Source organism: Nanorana parkeri, unplaced genomic scaffold (assembly GCF_000935625.1).
Source record: "Nanorana parkeri isolate BGI_ZX_2015 unplaced genomic scaffold, ASM93562v1 scaffold23, whole genome shotgun sequence".
NCBI classification, from domain to species: domain Eukaryota; kingdom Metazoa; phylum Chordata; class Amphibia; order Anura; family Dicroglossidae; genus Nanorana; species Nanorana parkeri.
The window spans coordinates 1-16,958 of record NW_017306291.1 but is presented as its reverse complement, the minus strand read 5'-3'; the positions used below and the strand labels follow the sequence as shown (position 1 = coordinate 16,958).

The 16,958-nt window shown below is 45.7% G+C and overlaps 1 protein-coding gene across 1 annotated transcript; it reads left to right on the top strand.

Annotated features, from left to right (window-relative positions):
- The first annotated feature begins 1,004 nt into the window (after nt 1–1,004).
- Nucleotides 1,005–14,504, top strand: MSRB2 (methionine sulfoxide reductase B2). Its single transcript, XM_018564187.1, has 5 exons — nt 1,005–1,207; nt 10,458–10,558; nt 11,243–11,319; nt 13,168–13,315; nt 14,321–14,504. Exons 1-5 carry the CDS (start codon nt 1,096–1,098, stop codon nt 14,417–14,419), a joined length of 537 nt encoding a protein of 178 aa, XP_018419689.1. The 5' UTR covers nt 1,005–1,095; the 3' UTR covers nt 14,420–14,504.
- Nucleotides 14,505–16,958: the final 2,454 nt, after the last annotated feature.

Below are 16,958 nucleotides of genomic sequence, written 5' to 3'. Positions count from 1 at the left end.
TAATATTTTTTTAAAAAACTAATAGTATGTCCATCTCAGGCAAGTTGCCATTTTGAGATCTGCCCTCAGCCCCCAGTCACACCTAAGAATTACTAGAAGGAGGAAACAGTTGTTGTTGGTGCAAAATCGCACGAAAATCGCACAGAAGCACAGGTTGCGCATGTTTTTCAAACACTCCAACATAGGTGAATGGGGCTACAAATGTGTGATTCTGCACACAAAAAATAGCTCATGTACAAGTGACACAATGCTCAGGTGTGAGCAGGCACCATTGACGTTGATGGAACGCTTTATTGTTGAGCATTATTGCAATTTGGGAAACGCACAACAAAATGCTCATTGCAAGTCCCCGTTCACACATAGGCATTCCGTGAACGCGCCCCAATTCGGGGAAAAATGCACGCTTTGATGCCCATTCATGGATCATGGTAAAAATGTAAAAACCTCTTGCGGTGCCATTACTAGCTAATGGCACCCCAAACGCATCTGGGCAAATGTGCAGGAAAAAAACGTGGGACGCCTGTAGCAGGGTTTGCTACATGAGCAACTTTCCCACGCTTGTGCGTGCAGGAACCCATTGAAATCAATAGCTGAAGCGCAGAAAACAAATGCCTGCGAAGGTGCATGAACACAATGTGCATTCTCGCTACACTAAGGTGTGAATGGGGACCAAATTGGGGCTGAAGCTCAAAAAAGTATATGAGCTTCTATCCGGGCAGAATAGTGCGTTTAGGGCTCCATAACTTTTATTGGGAGTGCCCGGAAAACCACTATTTGGCGCCTAATGATCGTCTCCTAATTCTAGTAACAAGCTTTCCATTGGCTAAAACAAAAATGCTCAGGCTTGAAATGTTTATTGCCTCTGTATGTGGTGGGCAGACGCAATCAGCGGTGACACTGACAGACCGCCGGGTGGAGGAATGTGGAGAGGGGATCCTCTGCCCTTTGACCCACATACTAACCCAGCGTGTAGATGACATCACAGCAAGGGGGGGAGTGCCAGCAGGGAGAGCTGTGCTCAGTACACACATCTGAGCCTGCAGCACACACAGCCTGTCCTTCCTCTGATTGCAGCCTTTGCTGGGATTCTCCTTCATGGCCAGATTACTGAAAAGCTTCAGCATCCTTCTGATGAGACAGAGGGGGATGTCACCTGTCACCGGGAGCAGAGCCTGGAGCAGAGCCAGGATGGTGCACTCGGATGCTGGTGATCATTGTGTATGGGGCACACAGGTAATAAATGACCAGGGTGGATGCTGCTGTCATTTGAATTGTATATGCAGATCTTCTGTTACGTTGACAAGGTGTCGAACATTTACATCTGTCAGAACTAGCAATCACCAAGAATGCTCAAATCTGTTGTCGAATTGCCCATGTATGCTCTTCTGTAAAGTGTCGATAGAAGACTCTTCTGTGCTGGCCTGACAGGTTCTCTTTAACCAGTGACTAAAGCTGGCCATACACTCTGCACTCTGATGGTTCTTGACAACCATCATAAATACTCCTTTTGCCAAGCTAGAATTGGCTTGGCAAACTTCAATTGAAAAAAAACAAAGTTGGCCAAAATTGGCCAAAATTGTTGGCCAAACACTGCACTCTTGCAGTCACTGTTCAGATATTCTGACAGCTGCCTGAATACAACAGCCGGCAGGGAGATTCCTCCATCCACACTGTCTAGTATGGACGGGGAATCAAATGGGCTGCACAAGAAAAAAAACTATACATGTGTGGCCAGCTTAAAGATCAGTGTGCACAAGCAGCCAAAGTGCAGCTTTAGATGGGACCCCTCTACTATCTGTAATAATAATCAGTTAGTGTAGGACTAGATGCAACACCAATGCATACAAGTAAGCCTGACATTGGAAAGATATGAAGGCTGTCTCTGCAGACCTCCTTGACTGAAATCCCTATTTGCATGGTTGTCATGCTTTGGCTTTAATATATGAGTGTCACTAATCCTGACACCTATATATTAGGTATAGAATGGTATAGTACAGTAGTGGTATAGTATAGTATTGTGTCGTTTAGTACAGTATAGCAGTACCATAGTAATAGTATAGTAGTGGCATAGTATTAGTACTGTAGTAGTATAGCATAGTGTAGTATAGTAATAGTACAGTATTAGTATTATAGTAGTAGAGTATAGAAAGGTTTAGTATAGTATAGTATTGGTATTTTACAGCAAACAGGGGAGCATAAGGAGTTACGCGAAAAAAACTTCTAATAAACAATATGATACACCAAACTCCAGGGTTTCGACTGATTTTTGGTATTGGTATTTTACTAGTATAGTATAGTAGTGATATAGTTTTAGCATAGTAGTAGTATAGTATATAATGCTATAGTAGTGGTATAGTGTAGTATGATAGTATAGTATACTATAGTATAGTAGAAGCATAGTGTTAGTATAATATAGTAGAAGGATAGTATAGTATAGTATTAGTAGAATATAGTAGAAGGATAGTATAGTATAGTATAGTAGAAGTAAAATAAAGTGTTAGTATAATATAGTAGAAGGATAGTATAGTATATTATAATACAGTATAGTATAGTAGAAGTATAGTATTAGTATAATACAGTAGTAGTATAGTATAATATAATAGAAGGATAGTGTAGCATTAGTATAATATAGTAGAAGGATTGTATAGTGTTAGTATAACATAGTAGAAGGATAGTAGAAGTATAGTGTTAGTATAATATAGTAGTAGTATAGTAAAAGTATAGTGTAGTATTTCTCAACAGCTCTGCTATGACGCTTCATGTCAAGTTTGAATGCATAGTCCTTATGAAAGCTTTCCTTTGGCTTTTTCAAGGTGACAACGCTCACTGAACTCCCTCCAGTCTAGCAGAGTGTTGTCACCCATCAGGTAGACAATGCACACAACGCAATCATGAACTGCCGTAGTCACTGGAGAATCAATCGGTTGTAAGTGATAAGCCGCTCGCTGATGGCTGTCTTCTCCCTTAGCCAAGAACATTCCTGAAAAGGTATTAAGCTGCATTTATTTGACATATTAGCTGCATGTTAGCAATGCTCCATGCCTTCACTACACTGTCTTTGTTTAGTGGAGGATGTACAGAAGCAGGAAGTGCCCCACTGACATGACTGTCCATAGATGTTAGATGATCATCCCCCAATACGGCCTCTTCGGTCAGATCAGACAGAAGAGCCTGTAGGGTAGTGGCCATAGCCCCAAAACCTTTCCCTGGCCCTCGTACTGGGTGCGCATGGTTCATTAGACATTGTGCGATTCGTTTCGTATCCCTATCCGAATTACAGATATAACGAATGCAAACGAATCCGAATTTCCGTTTCCGAAATTCATTAGCGGTAGTTCGTTCGAACGTTCGTTTCTTATTCATTTCGTTTGTTCGTTGCAGCAAAGTGACATTAGAGGAGAAAAACATTTTTTTTCCTCAAATGTCACTTTGCTGCAACGAACAAACGAAATTAATAAGAAACGAACGCTCGAACGAACTACCGCTAATGAATTTCGTCCGAATTCCGAATCTGAATTGGCTTTCACACCTGAATCCCAAAAAACAAAATAACACAAAATCCGAAGTGCCAGTGCACATGTCTATGGTTCATCCTCACTGGTCTAAACAAAACGCATCATGAGACAGTCCGTTCCAAATTAGCGATTTCTTGACAACCATCATAAATACTCCTTCACGGTTTAGTATTCACACTTTGTGCCCGCGATTGGAATTGCCTAGAGGTGGCGGATACATCTCGTATTCTGTAGAGCGAGGCTGCAGAAGAGTGTTCCTAGAGATTGGAGCGTATGTGAGGAGGAACGCTCCGTATATATGGACTGGAAATTTCCACTGTCTTCCCAGCACCATCTGTGGCTATTTCCAGAGAATTACATCCAGGAGGAAATTACGCTTTAATTAAGTGAATTCATGGATGACGAGGTATCTGCTGTGCACACAGCTCCGCATCTCAGTACAAGCCGGCGATGCGTAATGTTCTCTATTGATTCCGATGGGTTTTATTGATCGCAGGCTTGCAGAATTCAAGGCTGTTGCTGTCTATATCAATCAAGGTAATGATCTGAACCTTTTGTCCGATAACACATAGGTCAAGCTGGCCATAGGCATTAGAAAAGGGATGGTCATTGGTGCAGGATCTCACCGCCTGTCCACCCTTAGGTACAAACATAGTGATTGGGAAAGGTTGTTTCCCAAGAAAGCTCATTCAGGCCTGTCAGGTGCTATAGACAATGGATTGTCGCCAATATACATATGTGTGTAGTGATGAAGGGTCTCTCATGGATCCATTGGCAATCTGGTGAATCCAAACCTACAATTCACTTGGCAGGGCCGACTAGTTTCCCTGGAAGTGATCCAGGATCTCCCTGGCACCAGAGGTGCATTCAGTTCCTTAGCCTAGCGCCGAGTAGCTGTTCTCCAGCACTTCTGTTCCTTGCAGCAGCTTCACTGAATGCTTCGGCTGCACAGTGCTGAACAAAATGGCGGAGGATAATATTTTTGACTAATAAATACCATTTTCCAATGAATATTTGGTGTGCTCGTCCACCAAAACATTAAATTGTAGCTTCCCACACTGAATCGATTTCCTCCATCGGGGTTTGGGCACCTTTCTCCAGCGCTGCCAGGTGTACCCACAGTTAAAATGGCCGCTGGTGCTCTGTCTCCACCTTCTCCATCACACTCAGCGCTCTGCATCCACATTCACTTCCACTGCAAGTGCTAAGTCAACAGTGCCGAGCGCTGACTTGCAGCACAACGTTCAGCGGCGGTTTGCTAAGCCACCGCTCGCAGCGGCTGAGCAACTGAACACGCCTCTGCACTTCCTTCCGCAGGGTGCACGGCAAAGCTACATACATGTCTAATATGTTTCTGCACGGTTATCATCACTCTTAAAGCTGAATTTAAGAATAAACAAATATTGTCTAAATACAAGAGTCAGGTGTATTCTTACTGGAATTTTGGAGTGCTTTGTGTATTTCTTCCATATCTGTGCAGTAATCCAGTGTGAAACTTTCCCTCTGTGCAGGAGCTTCCTGTAATAAAGACCAGTCACTGCTGCTCTCTCTCCTTGTGCAGGGTGACTGATCTTGTCTCCGCCCCCTCCTGTAATAAAGATCGCTCAATGCTGCTCTCTCCTTGTGCAGGGAGGCTGGTCTTTTCTCTGACCCCTCCTGTAGTAAAGACTGGTCACTGCTGCTCTCTCTCTCCTTGTGCAGGGAGGCTGGTCTTGTCTCCGCCCCCTCCTGTAATAAAGACCGGTCAATGCTGCTCTCTCCTTGTGCAGGGAGGCTGGTCTTTTCTCCACCCCCTCCTGTAATAAAGACCGGTCACTGCTGTTCTCTCCTTGTGCAGGGAGGCTGGTCTTGTCTCCGCCCCCTCCTGTAATAAAGACCGGTCACTGCTGCTCTCTGCTTGTGCAGGGAGGCTGGTCTTGTCTCCGCCCCCTCCTGTAATAAAGACCGGTCACTGCTGCTCTCTCCTTGTGCAGGGAGGCTGGTCTTGTCTCCGCCCCCTCCTGTAATAAAGACCGGTCACTGCTGCTCTCTCTCCTTGTGCAGGGTGACTGGTCTTGTCTCCGCCTAGGGTTGCCACCCGTACGGGTTTCACCCGTACAACCCAAGTTTGGAATCACGTGCCCGGGTCTGTGGCCACCTCCCGCCCGGGCACATGATTCAAACATTACAATGCCGCATTATACTTGCATTTCTTGCGGCGGACGCCAGGTGGCGCTGTCTCCTGTTCCTCGACTCTCCCTCCTCTATTTCCTCCGCGGCTGTAGTGGGAGGAAGTGACATCAGGGAGAGAGGGAGCCGTGAGGGACGAATCTTCCTCCGGCAGCCAGCCAGCCAGCAGGGGTGAAGAGCAGCGTTTTCGTCTGGCAGACGAGTTTGGGGCCGACCCTTCTCATCTCCTCAGCGACCTGTCATCTCACCTTTGAAGAAAAGCAGGTATTTATTACATTTTTATCAAATGCAATATGAATTGGAAGGGGGGGATCAGTATTGCACATTAAACATGCCCCCCAAAAAAATGTTTTGTGGGGGCATCTTTTATGTGCAATAGTACACATCAAGGATACAGGCAGGGGAACAAAACCTGACACTATTTCTTTATAGGTGACACAATAGGAAATGAAGGTCGGGGACACAGATGTTATGTGATATATTTTAATACACACAAAACAAATAAAACGTATGTCTGGTGTTCTACTTAAGGGCTTGTTTCCACCTGCCCGCACATCTACCGCAATGTCCCGTGCCCGGAACGCGAGGGACCGCCTATATAAAGTCTCCCTGCGCTCTGGGACGGGGGCGTGGCAGTGCCATTCACGTCAATGGCACTGCAGACCCGCCCACAGTACGATCAGCCGCACGTAACTCAAGTCAATGGCACTGCAGAAATGCCCCCCGCCCACAGTACGATCGGCCGCGAAGGAACGTGCGGTAATAAAATGCCCTGCATTCCAATGCGGTGGGATCCCAAAAAATCGTTCATGCACGATTTTTTGCGATTCCCTCTACACTGGAACGCAGTGGATTTTATTACCGCACGTTCCGCGGCCGATCGTAATGTGGGCGTGGGGCATTTCTGCAGTGCCATTGACTTGAATGGCACTGCCATGCCCCCTCCTACCCCAGAACGCAAGGAAACAATATCGCCCCCTCCTGTAATAAAGACCGGTCACTGCTGCTCCCCCTCCTTGTGCAGGGAGGCTGGTCTTGTCTCCGCCCCCTCCTGTAGCTTTCTTCAGGCAGGAAGAATTACACAAAGCACCTCATGATTCATTAAGAATACACATGACTCTTGTATTTAGATAATATTACCTTACCCCAGAGTTCAGGTTTAAACATGTCTGTGCCTCTGAGAGACGTTTATGTTGTGTCTGTATCTGGTTATATAAAGACGATGAAGTTCCTTATTTCATAATCTCCTATGACATAACATGTGACAGAAGCTGAGCCATTAGCAGTTGTCTGTCTTCCCTTGATAAAGTTATCTGCCTCCTGACTATGTTCAGACACACAGCTAAGGAGTGGCCAGCAAGGCCTGACCTGAAATGACACTTCTTGCACTGCAGAATGGGAGGCACGCAGCTGAATGTTACTTTAACCCCTTCCTAAACCGCTCCCAGGGCACTCATACAGTAAGCGCGGTGCCTTGTAAGGATCTTGGGGAGGAGTTTGCAGATCTTTTCCTTACATTTTACTTTTTTTTAAACCTTTCGTGACCAGGTTTTTATGTTTTGTTAACGCTCAGACCATGTTTAGCAGCATTGGTATTGGAATCAGTTATCTTGACAATCACTCTATGACTTATTTGCCAGCGGGTTTGAGAACTAAGCCCACAAATTGTGACAAACTCCAAGCATTGATTATGCAAGAATGGGCTGCCTTCAGTCAGAATGTGGTCCAGAAGTTGGTCCAGAAGTTTTCAACCGGACAGTACGGTTTTGGCATCTTGTGTCCGGTTTTCCGGCCACCGTAGCCCCGTACACAAGATGTCACAAGTTCAGGCAGACAGGGGCAGCCCCGGGGTCCTAGAGAGGAATATTGCACTAACGTGGAATCTTGGTGCTGGTGACATCTGTATATGAGTTCTTTTGTGAGCGGTGCCCTCCGCAGTCATTGCGAGCACCCGTTACTTTTGGGATATTCGGTAAAGAGTGCGACAAGGTATATGGATGCTGCTTTGTATAGTACATATGTGGGGTCCTGTGGCACACTGGCATCTTTGTGATTACCTCCAATGTTATTTAATCACAAAATACATGCATAGTGTACTTTACCAAACAATTGCCGCAAGGAGCTACAGTGTTCGGGTTTGGCTTGAAGAAAAGGTGGCAACCCTACCGGGGCGCATTGCAGAGGTCTGGAATAAGAAAGGTCAACACTGAAAATATTGACTCTTTGCATAAACTTGATGAATGACGGGGTCATTCACAAAGCTGCAGAAGGAAGCCAAGTAAATAACCGAGCCGTAGTGAAGTGAGCCGAACAACGTTCGGCTATTCACTACGTCTCAGTATGGCTGATTGCAGCCGTACATCGGCTGCCTTCAGCTGCACTTTGCTCTGCATGTTCGGCTGTGCTGAAGTGCAGAAGGACTTTGACTCAGCCGATCCAACATCTGGATCGGCTGAGACGAAGCTACGGCAGCTCACTCGCTGCTGTTCGCCCCCATTCTCATAGGAGCTGAACAGCAGTGAGTTAATAGCCGAATGCCGCCTGGCTATTCTGCTCGGTACCTCTGTGGTACCGAGCCGAATAGCAAATCAATGAGAATAGTTACAACAACAACAACAAAAAGTTGAAAAAATAATTTTAAAATGTTAATAAATTGAAAAATTAAAAAAATGAATAAAGATTTTTTTTAAAAGAAAGAAAAAAAAGATAATAAAAAAAATTGTGAGAAGCTAGCAGTGACAGCTAACTCCGCCAAACTGTTTCCTATTGGCCAGGACCTGCTAGAGTATTCTAGCAGGTTCCGGCCAATGAATAACAACTGGGCATCACAGCTGGCTCTGCCCAGCTGTCATTAGCGGGGAGAAAGGCAGCGTTCGGCTGGCCGTTTGCCCCGCTTTGGGTGTCACTTCAGCTCATTCAAGCCGAAGCATATGCCTTCGGCTTGGCTGAGCCGCTCGGCTGCCTTCGGCTGCTGTATGGGCTATTGTGAATAGCCCGTACAGCAGCCCTTCGGTTCAACTGAACCAAAGGGCTCTGGCAGCTGAAGAGTGCCGAAGGATCAGCCGAAGCTATGGCTGGATCCTTCGGCTCCTTTGTGAATAAACCCCTAAATGTAATTGTCAATAAAAGCCTTTGACACTTATGTAATACTTGTAATTATACTTCAGTATACCAGAGTGACATCTGACAAGAAGATCTTAAAACACTGAAGCAGCAGACTTTGAGAAAATGAATATTTGTGTCATTCTGAAAACTTTTGGCAAGGACTGTACATTGCTAGGCATTGTATACTTCTTTAAGTTGGATTCATTATTGAAAAAGGGTGTATGAGTTTAATATTACTTTAAGTATAAGTCACACTGGGGCACATAGTAACTCCATAACCCATGTAGGAACCCTCTGTGTGAACTTGTTGTGGGGGAAAAGACTTTTTATGTTACAGGACAATTATTCCAAAGTGCATAAGATTACAGTTTTCCATCTGTGCCAAGAAAGCTTTCAGGAAAATGCTATTTATAGCAAAGAGATAAATGATTCCAAGAGAATTCTGCTTCCCTTTCTGAGCAAATAAAGTTGGTTGTAGAAGGAAAAGGGAAAAAGCTCACCTCATCAGGTAACCCCTCAATCAAACAGTCCATAGATCAGCACTTCTATAATAATGAAGAATACAAAGTCTCTATTGGTATACAAAACAATGTATAAAGAAAAAAAAACATTTTTGTTTCCTTTTGGGATAAAGGTTTTCCATAAATGAATAAAAGCCGACCATTGGTTCGACCTCATCTGGAGTACGCGGTCCAGTTCTGGTCACCAGTACTAAGAAAAGATGTCCTTGAGTTGGAAAAAGTCCAGCGGAGGGCAACCAAACTAATTAGGGGTATGGAGGACCAGAGCTACGAGACAAGGCTACTAAATGTAAACATGTTCACATCGGAGGTGAGGAGATTAAGGGGGATATGATCTCCATGTACAAAATGTTCAATGGTGACAGCAACATTAGCGATAAACTGTTTAAAATTAACTCCATTACAAAAACTAGAGGCCACCACCTAAAATTGGTGGAAGGGGCGCAGGGGGTTCTTCACAGTAAGATCAGTTAGGGTCTGGAACTCACTGCCACAGGCGGTGATTTCAGCAAATAATGTGGAATTGTTCAAGAAACTTTTGGACGATTTCTTAAAGGACCGTAATATACAGGGGTACAGGTAATATACAGGGGTACAGGTAATATACAGGGGTACAGGTACTCCTAGAATGAGATCCTAATAGGTTGGACTTGATGGACTAATGTCTTTATTCAACCTCAAATACTATGTAACTATTTAACATTGTAAGCACCTCTGTCAGTGTTAAATTATTTGTCTCAACCCTCTATCTGCCACTTTGGCTGGACAGCTCGGGCCTGTTAAAGGACGTTAAAAAAATAAACATTTACTGACTAGATCACCAGGTGAAAATAAAGGAAAAAGGCCTATAAAAAGAAAACTAATGCAGGAGGCGGAGACATGACAGCCTGGATCACAGGAATTGTGTTATATGATGCTGGCTGTCATCCTGGAATAGAATGGCGGTGTTGTATGGAGGAAGAAGAGAGGGACAACACTGAAGTGTGGTGAGGGGGAGTGGTACTTGACCTCATTTACAGCATTGGTAGCACTAGCAACCACAGTAAAGATAATAAAATGTGAAGACAAATGTAGTGTATTTATTGGTTTTGTCTGGATAATAAAATAAAAGCTAATAAAACTTTTCTCATATGTTTCATTGGTTCAGGATCTCTTACAAGGTACGATGAGGCTGTTGTTTCTACTGACTGGCAAGAGAAGCTGACCCCGGAGCAGTACTATGTGACCAGAGAGAAGGGGACCGAGCTGGTGAGTCGGCTAAAAAACATTTAGTCCCCGTTCACACCTCAGGGTTTTGTAGCTCAAAAGTAAGCGCAACAAAATGGACAAGACAAGGAATCCAATTCATTTCTTTGGCCTTTGTTCACCTGCAGAAAAATGCCTGTTGCTACAAAAAGTACGGCCACATTCACACCTGAGCATAGCGATAACGCGCGTTGCATTCGTGTGCATTCTTGTGTGTTTGTTCTCCACATTTGCTGCGCCTCCCCGTTGATTTCAATGGGTCCCTGTACATGCTACAAGCTCTGAAAAGTAGTGCATGTGTATTCCGTTTTCCCCCCACTGTGTTTGTGCATGTTTTAACACCGCAAGGGCAGGGGAAAAACACGCACCTTCCTAGCTGTGGTTGGGGTGCCATTTTGCAAAAATGCTCAGGTAGATTACAGCACATTTTGTCTCATAGACTTCAATGGAAAACGCGTGACACGGGCATTTTTGCACATTTTGTCATGTGTTTGTCACGCAAAAATCAACCCTGCTCCTCTTAAATCACCTGACAAACACGTCAGGTAAAGCATGGAATATGTATTTCATGTGTATTTAGATGTTTTCCTGGAGTTCAGCTTTCAATATTCATTGTGTATTGGTATAGAGGTTTGGAAGCTGGCGCAGTATTCTCGGTATATGACGGCTCTGTATATTTGTGTTTAGCCTTTCAGTGGCATCTATCTGAACAACACAGAAGACGGCACGTATCACTGCGTGTGCTGCAACGCTCCACTCTTCAGGTAACACACAGTCATTTGTCCTCCGGGATTTGGAAAATTACAACAAAATGAAGAAAAATGACAAAATAGCATCCTGGAAATAACGGAAAATATCGGCCTCATGCCCTCTGTACACAATGAAGACCAATACACAGGAGGAGGAGGTGACATTATTGCTGGAACATGACAGTCAGAGGCTAATCATTCACACAGATCTGTACAGGAGCTTCTTTGGAGCATGATCACACATTTGTGGCTGCAATAGACTTCAGTGGAAGCACCTTCCCATAGGCCAGGGGTGGGCAAACTCCGGGCCCTCCAGCTGTGGTCAAACTACAAATTCCATGAAGCGTCTGTCTGTAGGAGTCATGCCTGTGGCTGTGAGAATCTTGCAATGGCTCGTGGGATTTGTAGTTCTACAACAGCTGGAGTGCCAGAGTTTGCCCACCCCTGCCATAGGCGATGTTATGTCTGACAAACGTCTCCTCCTCCTAGTAATTAGCTTTTCATTGGGTAAAACAAAAACGCTCAAGCCTGAAAACATGCGAAAAACAACCAAAGAGCTGGTTCACATTGGGCAGTGTTGGCCAATGCAGTCCCAAGGCAAAAAGCCTTGCATTATATAGGGCCAGTTCACACCAACACGATGCATTGCTGTACATTGCAATGAAATGACGCAGGCATCATTATGTCGCAGAGCATTACAACGCAGTGCAACACTAAAAACACACTGCAGCACATGGGATTTACAAGAAATTAAAACTGAGCATTGCAATTCATTATAACAACGCATGACAGCACACCTTGACACCATACAGCAGTGCACATATCTTATGTGCAATGCATTGGTGTGCAGAGTAAGCCAGCCCTAATCCCAAAAACAAAAATGTGATATATTGCAGCTCACCTTTATTTTCACCTGATGATCCTGCTAGTGCCACACTTCCTGTCTTGGGGTCAGGGCCATCCATATATTGAGGCATCTCTTTGGGTTACATGGGAGGCCGGAGCATCCCAGGTTTCTAAGAGCAGGGTGGGGAGATGTGTAAGGGCCATACACACCTCTTTTTCCAACTCTTAGCAACTTGGGACACTCCGGCTGGAATACCACTCAGCACCTGGCAACCAGTGATGTCAGTGGACTGGGCGGGACGCCGGCTGGAGCTGGGAAGTGCACCACCAGGACACTGGCCAGAGTACCATTAGCCTGTACCACCAGCATCAACCAACCCATCAACACCCTGCCAACCCCCCCCTTCCTCCCAAAATGTGACCACAGACACCCCCCTAAAGCGACCACCCACCTCAGGTGGCTATTATGCTATGGCCACCCCTGCGTGAGATGACAACACTTAGCCCTCGTTCACACCTGAACGTTTTGTAGCGCGTTCTACGCTCGACGAACGCTCTACAAAACGCTCAAAAATATAAATCCCATTGTAGTCAATGGTCTCGTTCCCACCTTGGCGTATTTCCGCCCGTCCCTAACGCGCTGCAAAACGGCCCACGCCTGAAAAGGTACAGGTACTACTTTGGGCCGTTTTTTTGCTCGTTTCCATTGGGCTACAGCCAAGTAGCCTTCGGAAACGCGCGACGGTCGCGCAACTTTTTTACCGCAAATCGCAGTAAAAAAACGCGCGACGGTCGCGCATATGCAATACGCCTAGGTGTGAACGAGACCTCAGTCATTGTACCGTATCTTTGGAGGGGCAGCATTGTCACCCCAAGTCAAGCAGTTGAAGCTACATCTAAATAAATGATATAAAACGGCCGTAGACTCTCTTCATAGGTCGTCATTATTTCAGATGTAAAAGTAATATCTGCCAATGTTTCCATTGTTAATATTCTTTTTTCATCTCTAATTTTCAGTTCGGATAAGAAGTACAATTCGGGAACTGGCTGGCCCTCCTTTTGGGAAGCGTATGGAAATGTTGGGGATGATGAAAGCAACACGAATGTACTAAGACGGCCGGATAACTCTTTGGGGAGTATGGGGACTGAAGTTCTCTGCAAAGAGGTGACGTGCATTGATGAGCCATTATAAAAGTGCTCTCCACATTCAGAAGAAATAGTGAGAACCTGTCTATGTCAGGTACACTGTGCTATTATTTTCGTCCAACCTGCGGGCTGAATGAAAAAAATAGAACAGAATCCTCCATCAAAGCTTACAAGAGTTGATCGAGAAAACCGCTGTTTACTTTGTACATTTGCCGGCGGACGCTGTTAGAATACCCAAACAGAGCCGGCAGCTCATTGGCTAACGGCTGTATTCGTATGAAGATTTTCCGATTGGCTCCTTCAATCAGCTGATCGAGGGATGCCGGCCAAAAGGGTGCCGACAGATGAACCCGGTGTGCGAATTGTGGCTGGTTCATCAAGAGCTTGCCGAAATTCACACAGTGTATGGCTACCTTAGAAATCAATGGGATTACTTGTCTTGAGTCCATTATAAATTATGGACATTCCTACATTGCATAGTGAGCGGGAGACTTCAATGTAAGTGTACTACTGTTACATAACTTCTCCCCAGAGCTAGTCCCAACAACTCTTTCCTGACCACGTGCTGCAGGGAGAAATGCTGCTTTCTGCAGTGATAAGGCCTCTCTGCAGAAGTCCAGTGATAAGTTATAGGGGCAGTCCAGGTGTCCAGCACTCTGAAGGGGGTGTCACCACACACATATATGTGTTGGACGGGGTTGATGGTGGTGTGCGGCTTCCTGTTAGTACGGACTGTGGTGTCTGACACGTGCAGAAGTCCAGCATGCCCCGACTGAGTAACAGCAGTTCTCCAGTCATCAAAGTTCATGATCCCTGCTGATTGGAGAGCTGTAGCTCTGACTCAGTGGGTAAGGGGGTATGTTGGACCACTGTAGAGAGACTGCTGCTTCCTTTAGGGATAGGAAGCAGAGATGCTGGGACTTTTTTACATTCCTGAACATGATAAATAAATAATGTTAGAATTATTCTAAAGAGCACAAGTCTGTATCACATCATTTATTCCTCTCTCCTCTTCTTTCTGCAGTGTGACGCCCACCTCGGTCACGTGTTTGATGATGGCCCCGCACCCACGGGTCATAGATTCTGTATTAACAGTGTTGCACTCACTTTCAAGCCCAGCTAGATGAAGGGCAGCCCGGCGGTGAATGAAGAGAATTATTTTTAGAAATGTTTTTTGTGTATTTGTAACATTTAAATTGTGTTTTTACTGGAACACCTGACCTTGAATTGTATACATTGTACTCTGTTTTGTCCGGTGTTTTGTATGCAGTGAAAAGTGTGGTAACCCAGAGCAGCCAATCAGAATTCACAGCAGGCAGAACAAATGGATCCTGATTGGTTCCTGTCAGGCTCGCACCGCTCTGCTATGTACATTTTTGTTGAACAGGCGCAGATGTGTTTTATACTTTTTAGCAAAGTAAAACAAGAAGAAATGTCTATAATTCTGGGGGTGGGGGTGTTTCAGGGAATGATAATATTCATCTCTTCAGGGGCTTTCCTAGACGTCTCACAACCTGAGGCCAGATGATGGGTGCTCATTATGCACATTTCGGGCGGGGAGTTAGCTACTATTGGCAACTTCTGGGGGGAATTGGGACAGGGGTGGTTCGTGGTGCATGGCATCTTGCCCAACTCACTGATGTCACTGGTTGCCAGGAGTTGGCGTGTTGCCAGCCAGAGTATCTTGCATTGCTCCTGGTAACCAGTGACATCAGTGAGCAGGGTGGGACGCCAACCAGAATGTCATCGGTTCCTAAGAGCTCGGGCAACCTGGGATACTCTGGCTGGAAAGAGGGCAGCAGGTACACCTTCCGCCCAGTGGCATCACGAGGGGGGGTGGGGCCCGCATCTGGTTGACACCATTGGGGGGTGGCACCAAAATAATTGACAGTCATTTTGGTGTCACCCCCTCTGAATAGTCGGGCACTCGGTCATTGACCGAGAGCCCGACAGTTGCAGGAGAGAGGAGGGGACCTGGCGGCATACCTTATCCTGCCGGGTGAACGTCCCCTCCTCTCTATGCCGGCCTCAGGACACCTCTGCTTCCGCCCACCCATGTGACCCAACGAGATGCCGCCTGAGACAACCCCCTCAGGCTGCCATATTATAGGGATGGCCCTGCATCTCTTTGCTTAGAGTTTCCTCCAGATTTAAAGTAGAACCGTGGCCAGCCTATGGACATCCAAATATTGAAATACTCTTAAAGCTGAAGTAAAATGAAGTAGAGTGGGCGAGATGTTTCCATGATTGCCATGCACAGCAAACTTGCACATTATGGCAGACTTATGGCAGCCTCATTCACATGGGATATTAGGACCAACATGCTGCAAGAATCATGGTCTTCCTGCGGCTGGGATCACAAATGGTTGCGGACATCTATACACTGCTCAGCCTGCACATTTCAATGACAAGCTAACATGCTCTGCAGCTGTGCACATGTATCAACATGATGAGCGATTCTGGACGCAAGCTGTCTGCATCCAGAGTCACTCATCTGACCCTCAGTGAGGTTGCCTACCCCTGCTATAATGGGACATGGTGCTGACAAATATCAAAACTGTCTTCCAGGGATGCTGCTAGAGTTGGATTTTAGTGTCTCATCTGTTAAATGTTTTCTGTGTTTTTCCTAAATAAAGGCCGTATGACGGCAGAGCCGGAACGTTTTCCTCTTTTTCTGAAGCCATTATATGGACGTCACCAAACAAACTGTGTGAACCTCTCACGGCTTTTTACCAGCCGTTCCCTTTAGCAGTCAGCCAACATAGAGCTGTACCCTAAACACAATGTAAACCCATTCCGTTTGCGAAAGCACAATGTATTATATACAAATGTTTGTTTTTATATACAATATTGTTTCAGCCATTTTTTATTTCATCATTGCTGCATCTCAGTGCACTGTGGCAAAGATGGCTTAGGCGGCAGCGGTGGTGAACGGGTGGTGGTAGCGCTGCCTGTGTGTGTCTGCATACAGTCAGCTCAGTGGTGCAGAGTCTGTTCAAAAGTATTGAGTAAAAGTCTCCGCCTGGTTACTGCACACTGACTGGCAGCACTGCGCTCAGTGACACTGAACCTGCACTGCCACCTCGGTTGGCCTCATTGGTGGCACAGCCCTAGTTATAGACCTCAGATCAGACCCAATTCCTGCACCTTCATATGCCAGATCAGACCCACTTCCTGCAGAGCTTAGATCAGACCCAATTCCTGCACCTTCATATGCCAGATCAGACCCAATTCCTGCACCTTCATATGCCAGATCAGACCCAATTCCTGCAGAGCTTAGATCAGCGCCAATTCCTGCACCTTCAGAGCTTAGATCACCCTCAGTTCCTGCGCCATTAGACCTCAGATCAGTCCCAATTCCTGTAAAGCACAGGGGTTGTACAAATATACTTGCTGCAGCTGACAGTTCCAGTAGCAGAAGAAAGAGGGTAGGTAGGCATCAGCAGCTGCAGGTGAACCTAAGCTTGTATTGTGAGGAGGGCGTCAGGCCGGCCTGTCTGCAACGTCATGGAGCTGGGTGGGCTGGTGGTGAAGGGCAGGCCAGGCTAAATAATTCACAGCCTAGTGAGCTTTCAATTACAACCTATGACAGCAGCACTGTATTAATTGAAAGCTGGGACCCACTGTTATGGTAAGCCTATGGAGGCTGAGGGGTTAGTGGA